Source organism: Trachypithecus francoisi, unplaced genomic scaffold, assembly GCF_009764315.1.
Source record: "Trachypithecus francoisi isolate TF-2019V2 unplaced genomic scaffold, Tfra_2.0 Lachesis_group12, whole genome shotgun sequence".
Classification (NCBI taxonomy): domain Eukaryota; kingdom Metazoa; phylum Chordata; class Mammalia; order Primates; family Cercopithecidae; genus Trachypithecus; species Trachypithecus francoisi.
This window is the reverse complement of record NW_022681457.1, coordinates 3,775,315-3,791,264: the sequence shown is the minus strand read 5'-3', so window position 1 is coordinate 3,791,264 and position 15,950 is coordinate 3,775,315. Positions and strand designations below refer to the sequence as shown.

At 54.2% G+C, this 15,950-nt stretch overlaps 1 protein-coding gene across 1 annotated transcript; it reads left to right on the top strand.

Moving 5' to 3' along the window:
* Nucleotides 1-2,271: 2,271 nt before the first annotated feature.
* KDELR1 (KDEL endoplasmic reticulum protein retention receptor 1) lies at nt 2,272-11,812 on the top strand. Its single transcript, XM_033223883.1, has 5 exons — nt 2,272-2,578; nt 3,305-3,405; nt 4,202-4,360; nt 9,298-9,550; nt 11,054-11,812. Exons 1-5 carry the CDS (start codon nt 2,488-2,490, stop codon nt 11,086-11,088), a joined length of 639 nt encoding a protein of 212 aa, XP_033079774.1. The 5' UTR covers nt 2,272-2,487; the 3' UTR covers nt 11,089-11,812.
* The last annotated feature ends 4,138 nt before the right edge of the window (nt 11,813-15,950 follow it).

The following is a 15,950-nucleotide window of genomic DNA, read 5'->3' as shown; positions in this document are numbered from 1 at the left end:
TCCGCCACTGCCGGGAGACCCACAGCCCCCCCTCCTGGCCTCCCTGGGGACCCCTCCTCCTGCCAGGCTTGGGGAGGGGGCCCCCCCCACCCCCAGCTACCAGCCTCTGCCTTCCTCCTGGGACAGGGGAGTGAGGGGCTGAAAATAAAATGGAAGGAAGAAGTCGGGCTGGGGACCGGCAGGCAGGTACTCGGAACCCCGTATGGAGACATCAGCTTCAGAGCTACACTTCAGGTCTGGGGGTTGTTGCCCTCTGCCCCCTCCCTGCCTTGAGGCTCTGGAAACAGGAGGCCTTTCCCTGACTTCAGTGTTCGCCATACTACAACCCAATCTGTGGCTTTTATTGCCCCAGAAGGCCAGGCCTGAAAACCAGGTCTCCACCGTGGACCCAGGAGTCCCGCCCCCCAGTCCCTTCTCCCTCAGACCCAGGAGTCCCTTCTCCACTGGGGCCCAGGAATTTGGGGCCCGCCTCCAAGTCAGAGTCTCTTTTAAGAACTCGGTCAGCCCGACTCTCCCCCAGTACAAGCCACTTTCAGGGACCCAAGACTCGTGGATGTCACCCTTGGGTACCCAGTCCTTCCAACCCTCCGAAGAAACCAACATGCCTGCTCCCCTTCTTTTATTGAGGGACTCTGGCCTCCATCACCGGTGGGTACCCCATCGTCCAGAAGGGAAGCAGCATCTGTCTCCTCACAGACGCAGGAGTCCAGACCACAGGCTGTTCCCGGAGGGTCCCACACCCAGATGCCCACTATTCCCCTCCTGGGGGCTGGGCCCGGCACTTTTATAAAGCCACCCGTGCGGCTCTAGGGTAGAGCATGGGGCGGGACACCTGGGCCTCTGAGGGTGGAAGAGGGTGTGTATGTGGCGGGGTGGGGGGCAGGGCAGAAATTCTGGAGCAGCGGGGAAGCCAGGGCCAGGGACTCCTGAGGTAGTTTGGGTCAGAGTTTCAGCCTTGAGCCTCCTGGGTGGGGTTCCTGTTTCCTTCATCCTCAAGGTCTGGGAGAGCAGGGTGAGGTGCACGTTCCTGAAAAAGAAGAGAATCGGGGTCTAAATGTGTGGTTCGTAAAGGGAGAAAGAAACCGTAGATCTAGATTCTTAAGGTTAGGAAGCTTGAGCCATAAGATGGTGGGGGTGGGACCCTAAGTTCCAAGTAACAGCATCCTAGGAGGGAAAAGGGCTGCAGCCCTGGACTGCTGGGTCTCAGGGAGGAGGGGCTGGGGCCCTGGACTCCTGGGTCTGAGGGAGGAGGGGCTGGGGGCCCGGACTCCTGGGTCTGAGGGAGGAGGGACAGGGGCCTGGACTCTTGGGTCTGAGGGAGGAGGGGCTGGGTGTCTGGACTCCTGGGTCTGAGGGAGGAGGGGCTGGGTGTCTGGACTCCTGGGTCAGAGGGAGGAGGGGCTAGGGGTCTGGACTCCTGGGTCTGAGGGAGGAGGGCTGGGTGTCTGGACTCCTGGGTCTGAGGGAGGAGGGCCGGGCCCTGGACTCCTGGGTCTGAGGGAGGAAGGCTGGGGCCCTGGACTCCTGGGTCTGAGGGAGGAGGGCTGGGTGTCTGGACTCCTGGGTCTGAGGGAGGAGGGGCTGGGTGTCTGGACTCCTGGGTCTGAGGGAGGAGGGCTGGGTGTCTGGACTCCTGGGTCTGAGGGAGGAGGCCTGGGGGCCTGGACTCCTGGGTCTGAGGGAGGAGGGCTGGGTGTCTGGATTTCTGGGTCTGAGTGAGGAGGACCTGGGGGTCTTGGACTCCTGGGTCTGAGGGAGAACAGGCTGGGGCCTGGACTCCTGGGTCTGAGGGAGGAGGGGCTGGGGGCCTGGACTCCTAGGTCTGAGGGAGGAGGGGCTGGGGGCCTGGACTCCTAGGTCTGAGGGAGGAGGGGCCTGGGGGCCTTGAGTCCTAGGTCTAGGGGAGGAAGTGGGTGGGGTATCTTTCTTGTCTTCTGGGGAATTGGAGCTAGAGTGCCTGAAAGGGGCAGAAGCTGGCAGCTGAGCCTCTGGGTTCCTGCAGGATTTTTAAAGCTCAGAGGGCAGCCTCTACATCCCTGCAAGGGCTGAGGGTGGTGTACTGGACTGCGTCCCTTCCAGAGACACAGACTGCCTGGGCAAGCCGGTGCCGGATTTGGCACTTTCTGAACCCTGCGACCCTCCCAAGTTCCTAAGGGGCAGGCAGCTTTGGGGGTGCATTTAGCGCCGCCACGGCAAAGCAGGAGGTGGGCGATAGAGGGCGCCGGGGATCCGGGCCCTGCCCTCGGAGGCGGAGCCTCCCGGCCCGGACTCCTCCCCCTCCCGCTCTCCTCCCTCTTCCCGGCTCCAGCTCCGCCGCCAGCTCCGGCCTTTGCTCCCCCTCCCAGAGTCCCCTCCCCGGAGCGGAGCGCACCTAGGGTCCCTCTCCCTTCCCCCCAGCCCAGCCTCCCGTTCAGACCAGCAGCCTCGGGGGGCAGCCCCCCGCCAGCCTGCCTCCCTCCCACTCAGCCCTGCCAGGGGCCCCCAGCCATGAATCTCTTCCGATTCCTGGGAGACCTCTCCCACCTCCTCGCCATCATCTTGCTACTGCTCAAAATCTGGAAGTCCCGCTCGTGTGCCGGTGAGAGGCCCAGCAGGGCTGGCGAAGGAGAGAGATTGAGGGCGGGGGTTGGGGGCGTCCCAGGATTCAGGAAGGGTTTGGGGGCACTAGGGCACTGGTTCCACTCCCACTGCTTGCTGGGGATCTCTCTTCTAGGTTCTGGGTCTCCAGGGGATCAGCTCCTTTCCCCAGACTGGCGGGGGTGCATACAGTTTGATGTGAATGGCTTTAGGCCCCCAATTCAGCCACCCCCAGCCCCAGTCTGGGCAGCCCGAGGGTTCACGGACCGGGAACAGGGAACCATGGCAGGCGGGGAGGTGGCTGTGAGTTGGTGACGTGGACCGTGGCGGCCAGGAAGGGAACGGGAGGAAGGTGACCAGATCGGGGGCCTGAGGTCAGGGGAGGTCCTCCCTAGGCCCCACCTCAGGTCCGGACTGCAGGAGGACCCTGAGGGGGGTCGGGGTGGCCATGAGGCCTAGTCTGGGACGGAGCCTCGGGCTGGAGTAGCTTCAGGGGCCTGGGCTGCCCCCTGGCTGTGGGCCGTGGGAAAGGGCCCTGATGAGGCGGGGCGGGCTGGGGAGGCCTCCGGGGACAGCTGCACTCCAGAGCTGCCTCCAGGCTGGTCCCGGGCGCCGCGCCTTAGTTTATTGCCCATGCAGCCCACCCCCAGCCTCCTCTCTCTCTTGCTCGCTCTCTCTCTCCCTCTCTCTCTTTCCCTCTCTCTCTCTGTCTCTCTCTGGACCACAGGAATTTCAGGGAAGAGCCAGGTCCTGTTTGCTGTGGTGTTCACTGCCCGATATCTGGACCTCTTCACCAACTACATCTCACTCTACAACACGTGTATGAAGGTAGAGGCTCCACCCCACTCCTCTGGCCCCCACTGAAGCAGAGGAGCCGGGTGTGGGTCCCAGACTCCTAGGTCTGAGGGAGGAGGGGTTGGGGATCTGGACTCCCGGGTCTGAGGGAGGAGGGGCCGGGGGTCTGGACTCCCGGGCCTGAGGGAGGAGGGGCCCGGGGCCTGGACTCCTGGGTCTGAGGGAGGAGGGGTTGGGAATCTGGACTCCTGGGTCTGAGGGAGGAGGGGTTGGGGATCTGGACTCCCCGGTCTGAGGGAGGAGGGGCCGGGGGTCTGGACTCCCGGGCCTGAGGGAGGAGGGGCCCGGGGCCTGGACTCCTGGGTCTGAGGGAGGAGGGGTTGGGAATCTGGACTCCTGGGTCTGAGGGAGGAGGGGTTGGGGATCTGGACTCCCCGGTCTGAGGGAGGAGGGGCCGGGGGTCTGGACTCCTGGGTCTGAGGGAGGAGGGGCCGGGGGTCTGGACTCCCGGGTCTGACGGAGGAGGGGCCGGGGGTCTGGACTCCCGGGTCTGAGGGAGGAGGGGCCGGGGGTCTGGACTCCCGGGTCTGACGGAGGAGGGGCCGGGGGTCTGGACTCCCGGGTCTGAGGGAGGAGGGGCCGGGGGTCTGGACTCCCGGGTCTGACGGAGGAGGGGCCGGGGGTCTGGACTCCTGGGTCTGAGGGAGGAGGGGCTGGGGGCCTGCACTCCTGGGTCTGAGGGAGGGGTCTGGACTCCTGGGTCTGAGCCTGCTGGGGCACAGACCCTGGCCTGTGAGTTGAGGCCCCTTCTCATCATCCTCCTCCTCAGGTGGTCTACATAGCCTGCTCCTTCACCACGGTCTGGTTGATTTATAGCAAGTTCAAAGCCACTTACGATGGGAACCATGACACATTCAGAGTGGAGTTCCTGGTCGTTCCCACAGCCATTCTGGCATTCCTGGTCAATCATGACTTCACTCCTCTGGAGGTAGGCGCCTTGCTGTGACTCTTTATTTGGGGGGATGGTTGTGGCAGAGTAGCAGTGACAGGAGACCCTCTCACAGGCTTCCTTCTGCAGGGTATGCCCAAACTGCCTTATTTTAGGACGCATAAGTTCAGTGCATGGGCTCTGGGGTCAGAGGAGATTCATAAAACAGCAGCAAAACTCAACTATGTGTCAGTCGCTACCCTAAGCATTTCACCTACTTACCTTTCTCAGCAGCCCCATTTTACAGATGAGGAAACTGAGGCTTAGGGATTCTCTTTTTTTTGGAGACAGAGTCTCACTCTGTTGCCCAGGCTGAAGTACAGTGGCACGATCTCGGCTCACTGCAACCCCCGCCTCCCAGGTTCAAGCAATTATCATGCCTCAGCCTCCCGAGTAGTTGGGAAGACAGGTGCACATCACCATGCTCTGCTAAATTTTGTATTTTTAGTCGAGACAGGGTTTCGCATGTTGACCAGGCTGGTCTCGAACTCCTGGGCTCAAATAATCTGCCCGTCTTGGCCTCCCAAAGTGCTGGGATTACAGGTGTGAGCCACCGCGCCTGGCCCAGCCTTCCTGAATTTGAATTCCAAATCTGCTAGTTTGTTTGTTCGTTTGTTCGTTCGTTCGTTCGTTCCTTCCTTCCTCCTTCCTTCCTTCCTTCCTTCCTCCTCCCTCCCTCTCCTTCCTTCCTTTTCTTTCTTTCCTTCCTTTCCTTTCCTTTCTTTCCTTTTTCCTTTCCTTTCCTTTTTCCTTTCCTTTCCTTTTTCCTTTCCTTTCCTTTCCTTTCTTTTTTTCTGAAACAGAGTCTTGCTCAGTTGCCCAGACTGGAGACAGTGGCATGATTCTGGGTCACTGCAACCTCCATCTTCCAGGTTCAAGTGATTGTCCTGCCTCAGCCTCCCGAGTAGCTGAGATTGCAGATTTGCCCACCACCACACCAGGATAATTTTTGTATTTTTAGTAGACAGGGTTTCAACATACTGGCCAGGCTGGTCTCGAACTCCTGACCTCAGGCATGAGCCACCACGCCTGGCCCCAAATCTGCTAGTTTCTATTAGCATGATCCTGGGCATGTGACTTGACCTCTCTGTACCTCGGTTTCCACATTTGTAAAGTTGTGATCAGGTCATTGTGAGAATTTACTGAGATTTTGCAGCATTGCCTGGTGTCAAAACACATAAAGACTCTAGAATCAGAGTGTAAAGATTTGGATCCTGCCTCTACCACGTAGCAGCTATGGGATTCTGGGCAAATCACATAAATACCCTGTGCCTCAGTTTCCTCATCTGTAAAATGGAGATAATCAGTTCCTGTGTCATATGGTTCAAATGAGAGGTTGGTATGAATAAAGCACAGTGTCTGGGATGAGGTAGGAAGTGCCGTGTCAGTGTGCAGTGACTGAAGTGTTTAGTCCCATCTCTCATACTTTTAAATGTTTGCTGTTATGATTTTTTATTCCATGGCATTTTTGCTGGAACCTGTACGAACTCCTGAGAGGAATTTTGGGAGAACCAATGCTAAGTTTGCGATCTCTTGCCTCCTGGGACCTGGCAGGAATAATAAATTCAGGGCAACCTTTTCTTACCTATGCCCACTCCTGCCTTATAGGGAGATAGGCCTGGGTGGCCAGATGTGCTGATCTTTTCAACAGAAGCCATAATTCAGGAGTTTTCAGGCAAGATGTCGCATTTTAAAATTTTAACCACAGATTCAAACTTTCTTTCTTTCTTTCTTTTTTTTTTTTTTTGAGACGGAGTCTTCGCTCTGTTGCCCAGGCTGGAGTACAGTGGCGTGATCTTGGCTCACTGCAACCCCTGCCTCCCGGGTCAAGCGTTTCTCCTGCCTCAGCCTTCTGAGTAGCTGGGATTACAGACACTTGCCAGCACGCTTGGCTAATTTTTGTGTTTTTAGTAGAGATGGGGTTTCGCCATGTTGACCAGGCTGGTCTCAAACTCCTGGTCTTAAGCAATCCTCCCATCTCGGCTTCCCAAAGTGCTAGGACTACAGGCATGAGCCACTGTGCCTGGCCTTCAAAATATAGCTCTAAAAGCACTGTACAGGCCAGACAAATCCAACAGAGGGTGACTTTGGCCCATGGGTCAGAGATATCAGAGGGAGGCTGCATCATCCTGTGACGGGAATCCTGGACTTGGCTCCAGGCCCTGGACTTTGCAAATATATTGTTATCACCTTGCTTGGATCACTTATCCAAGCCCTTGACTTAGCTCATAACTGTCCTGTTGACTAGGGATTACTAGACCCATTTTGAGGGTGGGGAGACTGACTGAGGCTGAGGGAGGTAGTGCAGCTTGCTAAAGGTGGAGGAGGCCAGACCAGAACCCAGGCCTCTTTTTTTTTTTGAGCCTTGCTGTGTCACCCAGACTGGAGTGTGGTGGCATGATCTTAGCTCACTGCAACCTCCGCTTCCCGGGTTCAAGAGAGTCTCATGCCTCAGCATCCCGAGTAGCTGGGATTACAGGCAGCGGCCACCATGCCCAGGTAAAATTTTTTTGTATTTTTAGGAGAGATGGTTTTGCCATGTTGACCAGGGTGGTCTTGAACTCCTGGCCTCAAGTGATCCGCCTGCCTCAGCCTTCCAAAGTGCTGGAATTACAGGTATGAGTTGCCATGCCTGGCCTAAGGAAAATATTATTTAAAAATTCAGACAGGCTGGGCGCGGCGGCTCATGCCTGTAATCCCAACACTTTGGGAGGCTGAGACAGGTGGATCATGGATCATGAGGTCAGGAGTTAAGACCAGCCTGGCCAAGATGCTGAAACCCCATCTCTACTAAAAATACAAAAATTAGCCAGGCGTGGTGGCACGCACCTATAATCCCAGCTACTTGGGAAGCTGAGACAGGAGAATCACTTGAACCTGGCCAGCAGAGGTTGCAGTGAGCTGAGATTGTACCACTGCATTCCAGCCTGGGTGACAGAGCAAGACACCGTCTCAAAAAAATAAAAAATAAAATAAAAAAATAAAAAATTCGACATCATGGAATAGATTAAAATGCAATAAGGCTAGGTGCAGTGGCTCACGCCTATAATCCCAGCACTTTGGGAGGCTAAGATGGGTGGATCACTTGAGGTGAGGAGTTCAAGACCAGCTTGGCCAATGTGGTGAAACCCTGTCTCTACTAAAACAATACAAAAATTAGCCGGGGGTGGTGGTGAGTGCCTGTAATTCCAGGCACTTGGGAGGTTAAGGCAGGAGAATCACTTGAACCCGCGAAGCGGAGGTTTGCAGTGAGCCAAGATTGTGCCACTGCACTCCGGCCTGGGTGACAAGAGCGAAACTTGGCCTCAGGAAAAAAAAAAAAATGCAACAGGCCTTCTATGTCTGCCTAAGCTATGACTCTATTCCCTAAGGGCAACCCCAGGGGTAAGAGTTGAATGGGCATGAATTTAATGGTTTCGTGTCCCAGCAGCATCAACTAACCTGGCTTGACGAGAGCCTCCCTGGAGGATTCTGGAGGATTCTGGGAGCAGGTCCTGGACTCTACCTGCCTCAGTGGGAATCTGGACATGTTTCTTATCCCTTGGGCCTCAGTTTCCTCATCTGTACAATGGGAATGACAACAGCACCTACCTCATGGGGTTAAGGCTCAGGCCAGTGAATACCCTAAGGAGCAGTGCCTCGGATGTCGTAAATGCTAGAAAAGCAGCAGTTGTTATGAACAGGTCCTGGTGCCCCCCACCTTCCTCCCACAAACCAAGACAGCTGAGGAGCCACACCTGCCACCTGGCTTTGCACTCGGAGGGGAGGTTTCAGTGTGTCTGCAGATCACACATCACCCCAGGTGGCACTTTCAGGGAGCTGGGGACTGAAAGGGGGCTGGCAGATGTCTTCTCCCCTGTCCCATGATGTCCTGTCCTGCTCACGAATGATGGTTGTCACTGCTCCCTAAATGGTGGCCTGTGCTGAGCACATGGGGACCCCTTTATAGATGCTCGCTCCCATTTCCTCACTCATTCAAGAACTGTGCTAGGTGCTAGGGCCGCGGGGTGAACAAGAAGTAGGATCCCAGCCTTCATGGAGCTCAATTGCTGGTGCAGGTGGCCAGGAAGGAGATAAGATGGTGTGACAGTCCTGGGGGAAGGATAGCCAGGGAGGGTCCCTCTCAGGAGGTGACTGATGAGCTGAGGCTGGGAGAATATGGAGTAGGCAGATGTGTGACAGTGTGGGGAAGAGCTTTTCCTGCTGCGGGAACAGCATATGCAACATGCCGCAAGAAATGGCATGTGGGCCGGGCGCGGTGGCTCACGCCTGTAATCCCAGCACTTTGGGAGGCCGAGGCAGGCAGACTACCTGAGGTCAGGAGTTCAAGATCAGCCTGGCCAACATGGTGAAACCCTGTCTCTACTGAAAATACAAAAATTAGCTGGGTGTGGTGGCAGGCGCCTGTAATCCCAGCTACTCAGGAGGCTGAGGCGGGAGAATCGCTTGAACCTGGGAGGCAGAGGTTGCAGTGAGCCAAGATCGCTCCACTGCACTCTAGCCTGGGTGACAGAGTGAGACTCCATCTCAAAAAGAAGAAAAAGGAAGGGAAGTTTCCAAGGCAAGATTCCAACCCAGCTTGCCTTTCAGAGAGGCTCGACTGCAAAGTGTTCATGGGGACGGACTGCAAATCCTTGGTTCGAATCATTGCGCTGCTGCTTGCTGGCTACATGGTCTTGGGCGAGTATCTTACCTTCTCTGGTGTCAGTTTCCTCATCTGTAGAATAAGTGTGCTCATCATAGGATCTCCTCACCGGGCCATGGTGATGATTAAATCAGAGATACCAGTAACTCAGGCAGAACTGTGTGTGGCACGTGGCAGCGCCTGGACTACCTTCTCTCTCCACCTTCGCAGCACCTGTAACTGCCATGTCATCCTCTGCCTTCTCTCCCGCCCTGTCCCCTCCCACCTCATCCTGTCCTTGGTCTCTCTGCAGATCCTCTGGACCTTCTCCATCTACCTGGAGTCGGTGGCCATCTTGCCGCAGCTGTTCATGGTGAGCAAGACTGGCGAGGCAGAGACCATCACCAGCCACTACTTGTTTGCGCTGGGCGTTTACCGCACGCTCTATCTCTTCAACTGGATCTGGCGCTACCATTTCGAGGGCTTCTTCGACCTCATCGCCATCGTGGCAGGCCTGGTCCAGACAGTCCTCTACTGCGATTTCTTCTACCTCTATATCACCAAAGGTAGCCGGGATGTGGGGCGGCTGGATGGGAACCTCCTATTTCTGCAGCTCCTGCCCTCCCTGGGGCCTGGGGCCTGGGGTCTGTCTCCTTACCCCAGGAGGGTACCAAAGGAGGGAGCGTTTCTTCACCTGGTTTCTGGGGTTGCAGGCCCACCATCCTCCTAGGAATTCAGACCGTTAGCCTCTGTCCTTAGCCCCCGTGTCACGTGGAGTGCAGGCCAGGCAGGGCGGGGACTCAGCCCACTGAGATTCGTTCATTTATTCATTCGACGAACGTATTGAGTACTTTCTGTGTCCCCAGCCAGGTGCTAGGCTCTGGGGATATAGTAGGAGGAGGAAAGACAAAGACCTCTATTTCCCTTTTATTCTGGTGGAGGAGATGGTGAATGAACAAGTACAGAGAGATACTCGACCGGGCATGGTGGTTCACGCCTATAAACTCAGCACTTTGAGAGGCCACAGTGGGCAGACGGCTTGAGCCCAGGAGTTTGAGACTAGCCTGGGCAACATGGGGAGTCCCTGTCTCTACAAAAAATTAGAAAAATTAGCTGGGTGTTGTGGCATGCACCTGTGGTTCCAGCTACTCAGGAGGCTGAGGTGGGAGGATCCCCTGAGTCTGGGAAGTTCAAGCCTGCAGTGAGCTGTGATTGCCTGGGCGACAGAGTAAGACCCTGTCTCAGAAAAACAAAACAAAACAAAAACCCTTAAAAAAATACATAGAAAGAGAATTGGCCAGGCACAGTGGCTCATGCCTGTAATCCCAACACTTTGGGAGAGTGCTTAAGCCTAGGAGTTCCAGAGTAACATAGCAAGACCCTGTCACTACAACAAATAAAAAATTAAAAAATTAGCTGGGCATGGTGGTGCATGCCTGTGGTCCCAGCTCCTTGGGAGGCTGAGGTGGGTGAATTGCTTGAGGAGGTCAAGGCTGCAGGGAGCTGTGACTATGCCACTGCATTCCAGCCTGGGCTATAGAGTGGGATGCTGTCTCAAAAAAAGAAAGAGGGCCGGGCGCGGTGGCTCAAGCCTGTAATCCCAGCACTTTGGGAGGCCGAGACGGGCGGATCACGAGGTCAGGAGATCGAGACCATCCTGGCTAACACGGTGAAACCCCGTTTCTACTAAAAATACAAAAACTAGCCGGGCGAGATGGCGGGCGCCTGTAGTCCCAGCTACTGGGGAGGCTGAGGCAGGAGAATGGCGTAAACCCAGGAGGCGGAGCTTGCAGTGAGCTGAGATCCGGCCACTGCACTCCAGCCTGGGCGACAGAGTGAGACTCCGCCTCAAAAAAAAAAAAAAAAAAAAAAGAAAGAAAGAAAGAGAATTGCCAGTAGTGAGAAGGGGTAGGAAAGAAAGAAACTGGGAATGTATTCGTGAGTCCTGGGGACCTCCCTCCCTGTGGACCTGCCCATCTAGCGTGCCTGCCCTGCTCTGGCTATGGGAGACTGTCCCCTCCCTGCAGGGGCCTCAGCGGTAATGTCTTCCCTGTTTTCTCTCCTCACAGTCCTAAAGGGGAAGAAGTTGAGTTTGCCGGCTTAGCCCCGGTCCTCTCCATCTCTCTCCTCGGCAGCGGCGGGAGGCAGAGGAAGGCGGCAGAAGATGAAGAACTTCCCCATCCAGGGGTGACTTTTTTAAGAACCCACCTCTCGCGCTCCCCATCCCGCCTCCTGCCGGGTTTCAGGGGGACAGTGGAGGATCCAGGTCTTGGGGAGCTCAGGACTTGGGCTGTTTGTAGTTTTTTGCCTTTTAGAGAAGAAAAAAAAAATCTTTCCACTCTTTAGTTTTTGATTCTGATGACTCGTTTTTCTTCTACTCTGTGGCCCCAATTTTTATAAAGTGTTTTTGAGTGTCCTGTGGGCTGGGGCAGGGTCCAAGATCTTTTCCCTTCCCCAGGCCCCTCGGCTCCCTCCCAGATCCCACCCCCAGCCCCACTGGTTGCCAAACACTAAATCTGCCGACACCCATCTGCCCCACCTCCTGCCATGGCCATGAACCGCAACCCCCCCTACATTTCTAGGTTGGGGATAGGGAGAAAGGGAGGCCCAGGAAGGTCTCCCCTGATTTTTTTTCATAGTAATTTTTTCCCCCAGAGTTTGAGTTTTTTGGTCTTCTCATAGTTTTTTGGCAAATTAGGGGGGCCCGGGGCTCAAGTGCAGGAAGGGGGCTGGCCCGAGGGTCCCATGGCTCTCACACCATGTTTTTGTACAGAACTGATGGTTGATTCTTTGTTCTCTTGAAATAAACAGAAGAAAATGAAACCTTTCTTTCACTGCTCCTTGCCACTCTGTCTCTGGCGTGTGTGGGGTCTCGCCCCTGCCCTTCTTTCTGCTTCTGCTTTTGCCTTATTGACCATCTGCAGGCGACGAGGCCTGGGAGGAGCAGGAAGAGGAGAAACTGGGTCTCCCAAGACTCTCAGCTGTGCAGTTCCTTGCGGTGCTGCTGGGAAGAAGTTTTGGAGAGAATCTTGAAGAGTCTTCTTACCTTGGCACAGAACTTGTCTGATGGTTCTCCAAACCCTCAGGGTTGCAGAGGACCTTCAGGAACATTGGCTGGGCGTGGTGGCTCATGTCTGTAATCCCAGCACTTTGGGAGGCCGAGGCAGGTGGATCACCTGAGGTCAGGATCACCAGTCTGGCCAACATGGCGAAACCCTGTCTCTACTAAAAATACGAAAAAAATTAGCTGGGTGTGGTGGTGCACACCTGTAGTCCCAGCTACTCAGGAGGCTGAGGCAGGAGAATTGCTTGAACCCAGAAGGCGAAGGTTTCAGTGAGCCGAGATTGCGCCACTGTACTCCAGCCTGGGTGACAGAGTGAGACTCTATCTCAAAAAAAAAAAAAAAGCATGTATGTCAGGGACCACACGTGGGCAGCCCCCGTCCCACCCTAACTTGACATTTTTTGTTGAGGCATTGTTTTCTTAAAAAAATAAAGAATGGGTCGCTAGCCTTTAAAAACCAGATTCTCACATTAAAGTCTAGAATCTAGATTTCTGGCTTCTCTTGAAAAAAAAAAAAAAAAACATCGGTCTAACAATGCTGGGTCCTCATTTCTGGATGGCAACAGATGGCTGGATCTGAATGGATGGGATGCAGCTCTTTTTACCACAGTCCCCAGGACTTGGCTGCAGGCTTGTTACATTTATTATTGGGCTGTCGCCAGGTGGTTATTTTTGTTTGTTTGCGAAGTTAAGAGGAAAGTGAAATATTTTCCTTGTCTCTCTCCAGATTGGCCTCACACCTGGCCTACTTTCTTCACTTATGTTACCTGCCTGGCTGTTGTTAGCTTTTGGATTTTTGACCCTTGACTAGGTCAAACTTCCTAGATGTCCTCTAAGACCTTCCTAAACTGTATAAACTGCCTGCGGCTTCCCTGGAGGCTGGCTCTGGAAGCTTGAGGAGGCAGGGAGCTGGCGTTTCCTGAGCTCTTGAAATGGGCCAGGCACTGTGTGTTGCGTGGATGAGCTCCTGTGACCCTCATGGCATCCCTACAGAGGGGGCAGTTTGTGGATGAGGAAACAGGTTCAGAGGGGTGAGTGGCAAAGGTGGGCTTTGCACCTGGGCTTTGTGAGCCAGAGCTTGTGTGTTTAACCAACGCTATGTGGTTTCTCAGTGTTTTTTTTTTGTTTCTTTCTCTTAAGTCAAGGGACCTTCTGTTTAGATTTGTGCCTGGAAGCCCAATATGGAAAACAGGAGCAGGGCTGCTCACTCGCTGGGGTTGACTGGGGAAGGGGTTGTATTGCTGCCTGCTCAACCCAAGGCGCCTCTTTTTTTTCTTTCTTTTTTTTTTTCTCACTCTCCTAGGCTGGAATGCTGTGGTCTCACTCTCCCAGGTTGGAATGCTGTGGCACGATCTTCTCTCACTGCAACCTCTGCCTCCTTGGTTCAAGTGATTTTCCTACCTCAGCCTCCAGAGTAGCTGGGACTACAGGCGTGTACCATCAAACCTGGCTAATTTTTTTTTTTTTTTTTGAGACAGAGTCTTCCTCTGTTACCCAGGCTGGACTGCGGTGATGTGATCTCACTTTGCTGCAAACTCCGCCTCCTGGGTTCAAGCAATTCTTCTGCCTCAGCCTCCCAAGTAGCTGGGACTACAGGTGCCCGCCACCACGCACAGCTAATTTTTGTATTTTTTAGAGACGGGGTTTCACCATGTTGGCCAGGCTGGTCTTGAACTCCCAACCTCAGGTGATCCACCTGGCTCAGCCTCCCAAAGTTGCTGGGATTACGGGTGTGAGCTGCCGCGCCCGGCCTAATTTTTGTATTTTTTGGTAGAGACAGGATTTCACCATGTTGGTCAGGCTGGTCTCAAAAACTCCTGACTTCAAGTCTTCCAGCCTCAGCCTCCCAAAGTGCTGGGATTACAGGCATGAGCCACCACACCCAGCCCCGAGGCATCTCTTTTTTTTGTTTGTTTTTGTTTTTGTTTTTTTGAGACAGGGTCTTGCTTCATAGCCCAGGCTGGAGTACCGTGGCGTAATCTCAGCTCACTGCAACCTCTGCCTCCCAGGCTCAAGGAATTCTCCTGCCTCAGCCTCCCAAGTAGCTGGGACTACAGGTGCCTGCCACTGTGCCCAGCTAATTTTCTTTTCTTTCTTTTTTTTTTTTTTTAATATAAAATCTCGCTCTGTCACCCAGGCTGGAGTGCAGTGGCGCGATCTTGGCTCACTGCAAACTCCGCCTCCCAGGTTCAAGCAGTTCTCTGCCTCAGCCTCCCAAGTAGCTGAGATTACGGGCGCCCACCACCACGCCTGGCTAATTTTTGTATTTTTAGTAGAGACTGGGTTTCACCATCTTGGCCAGGCTGGTCTTGAACTCCTTCCCTAGTGATCCACCCGCCTCGGCCTCCCAAAGTGCTGGGATTACAGGTGTGAGCCACTGGGCCCAGCCCAATTTTTGTATTTTTTAGAGATGAGGTTTCACCATGTTGGCCAGGCTAGTCTTGAACTCCTGACCTGAGGTGTTCCACCCGCCTTGGCCTCCCAAAGTGCTGGGATTATAGGCATGAGCCACCGCGCCCAGCTGGCATCTCTTTGAACAGTCTGAAAAGCATCCATCTAAATCCGGTTCAATTCTTTAGCTGAATGCAGTGGCTTATGCCTGTAATCCCAGCACTTTGGGAAGTGGAGGTGAGAGAATTGTTTGGGCCCAGGAGTTCAAGACCAGCCTGAGCAAAAAGAGTGAGACACCCTCTTAAAAAAAAAAAAAAGAGGCTGGACGTGGTGGCTCACGCCTGTAATCCCAGCACTTTGGGAGGCCAAGGTGGGTGGATCACAAGGTCAGGAATTCGAGACCAGCCTGGCCAACATAGTGAAACCATATCTCTACTACAAATACAAAAATTAGCTGGGTGGCATGTGCCTGTAGTCCCAACTATTCAGGAGGCTGAGGCAGGCGAATCACTTGAACCTGGGAGGCAGAAGTTGCAGTGAGATTAGACTGAGCCATTGCACTCTAGCTTGGGTGACAGAGTGAGACTCCATCTCAAAAAAAATAATAAATAAAAAACAAAAAACTAACCAGGCATGGCGGCCTGCACCTTTGGTCCCAGCTACTCAGGAGGCTGAGGTGGGAAGATTATTTGAGCCCAGGAAGTTGAGGCAGCAGTGAGTTGTGATCACTCTACTGCACTCCAGCCTGGGCAACAGAGATCCTGTCTTTGAAAAAAAAAAAAAAAACTGTCTAATTATTTAGTTTTATAGCCAATACAACTTGGGCCCAGTGACACACCCAAGCTTACCCAGAGGGATGTCTAGCGCTGAGTCCTTTCATTTCCGTGTCAGAACACTTCCTGTCTCCCTGCGCTGCTGCTGTTTTCTCTCTACGCCCAGTGGGACCACGTAGTTATTTCTACACCTCCAGGTACAGGGCCAGCCACACAGGAAGCCTCCAGAAAAGGACTAATGGAACCCAAATTTGATTCCCCACATCTCGTATCCTTTCGTCCGCTTTGTGAACTAGTGCTCTGCAGGCCACAGTGGCCCCAGGCAGGTGTGTTGCATTTGGCCTACCCAACGTTTATTTTGTATTTGTTGCCCACCGATTTCAATTTCTTTTTTTGAGATGGAGTCTTGCTCTGTCACCCAGGCTGAAGTGCAGGGGTGCCATCTCGGGTCCCTGCAACCTCTGCCTCCTGGGTTCAAGCAATGCTCCTGCCTCAGCCTCCTGAATAGCTGGGACTACAGGCACCCGCTGGTTGTAGTTAATTTTCGTATTTTTACAAATACAAATTGTAAATTTTGTATTTGTTAATTTTTGTGTTTTTTGGTTAATTTTTGTATTTTTAGTAGAGGTGGGGTTTCACCATGTTGGTCAGGCTGGTCTTGAACTCATGACCTTGTGATCCACCCACCTCGGCCTCCCAAAGTGCTGGGATTATAGGTGTGAGTCACCGCACCTGGCC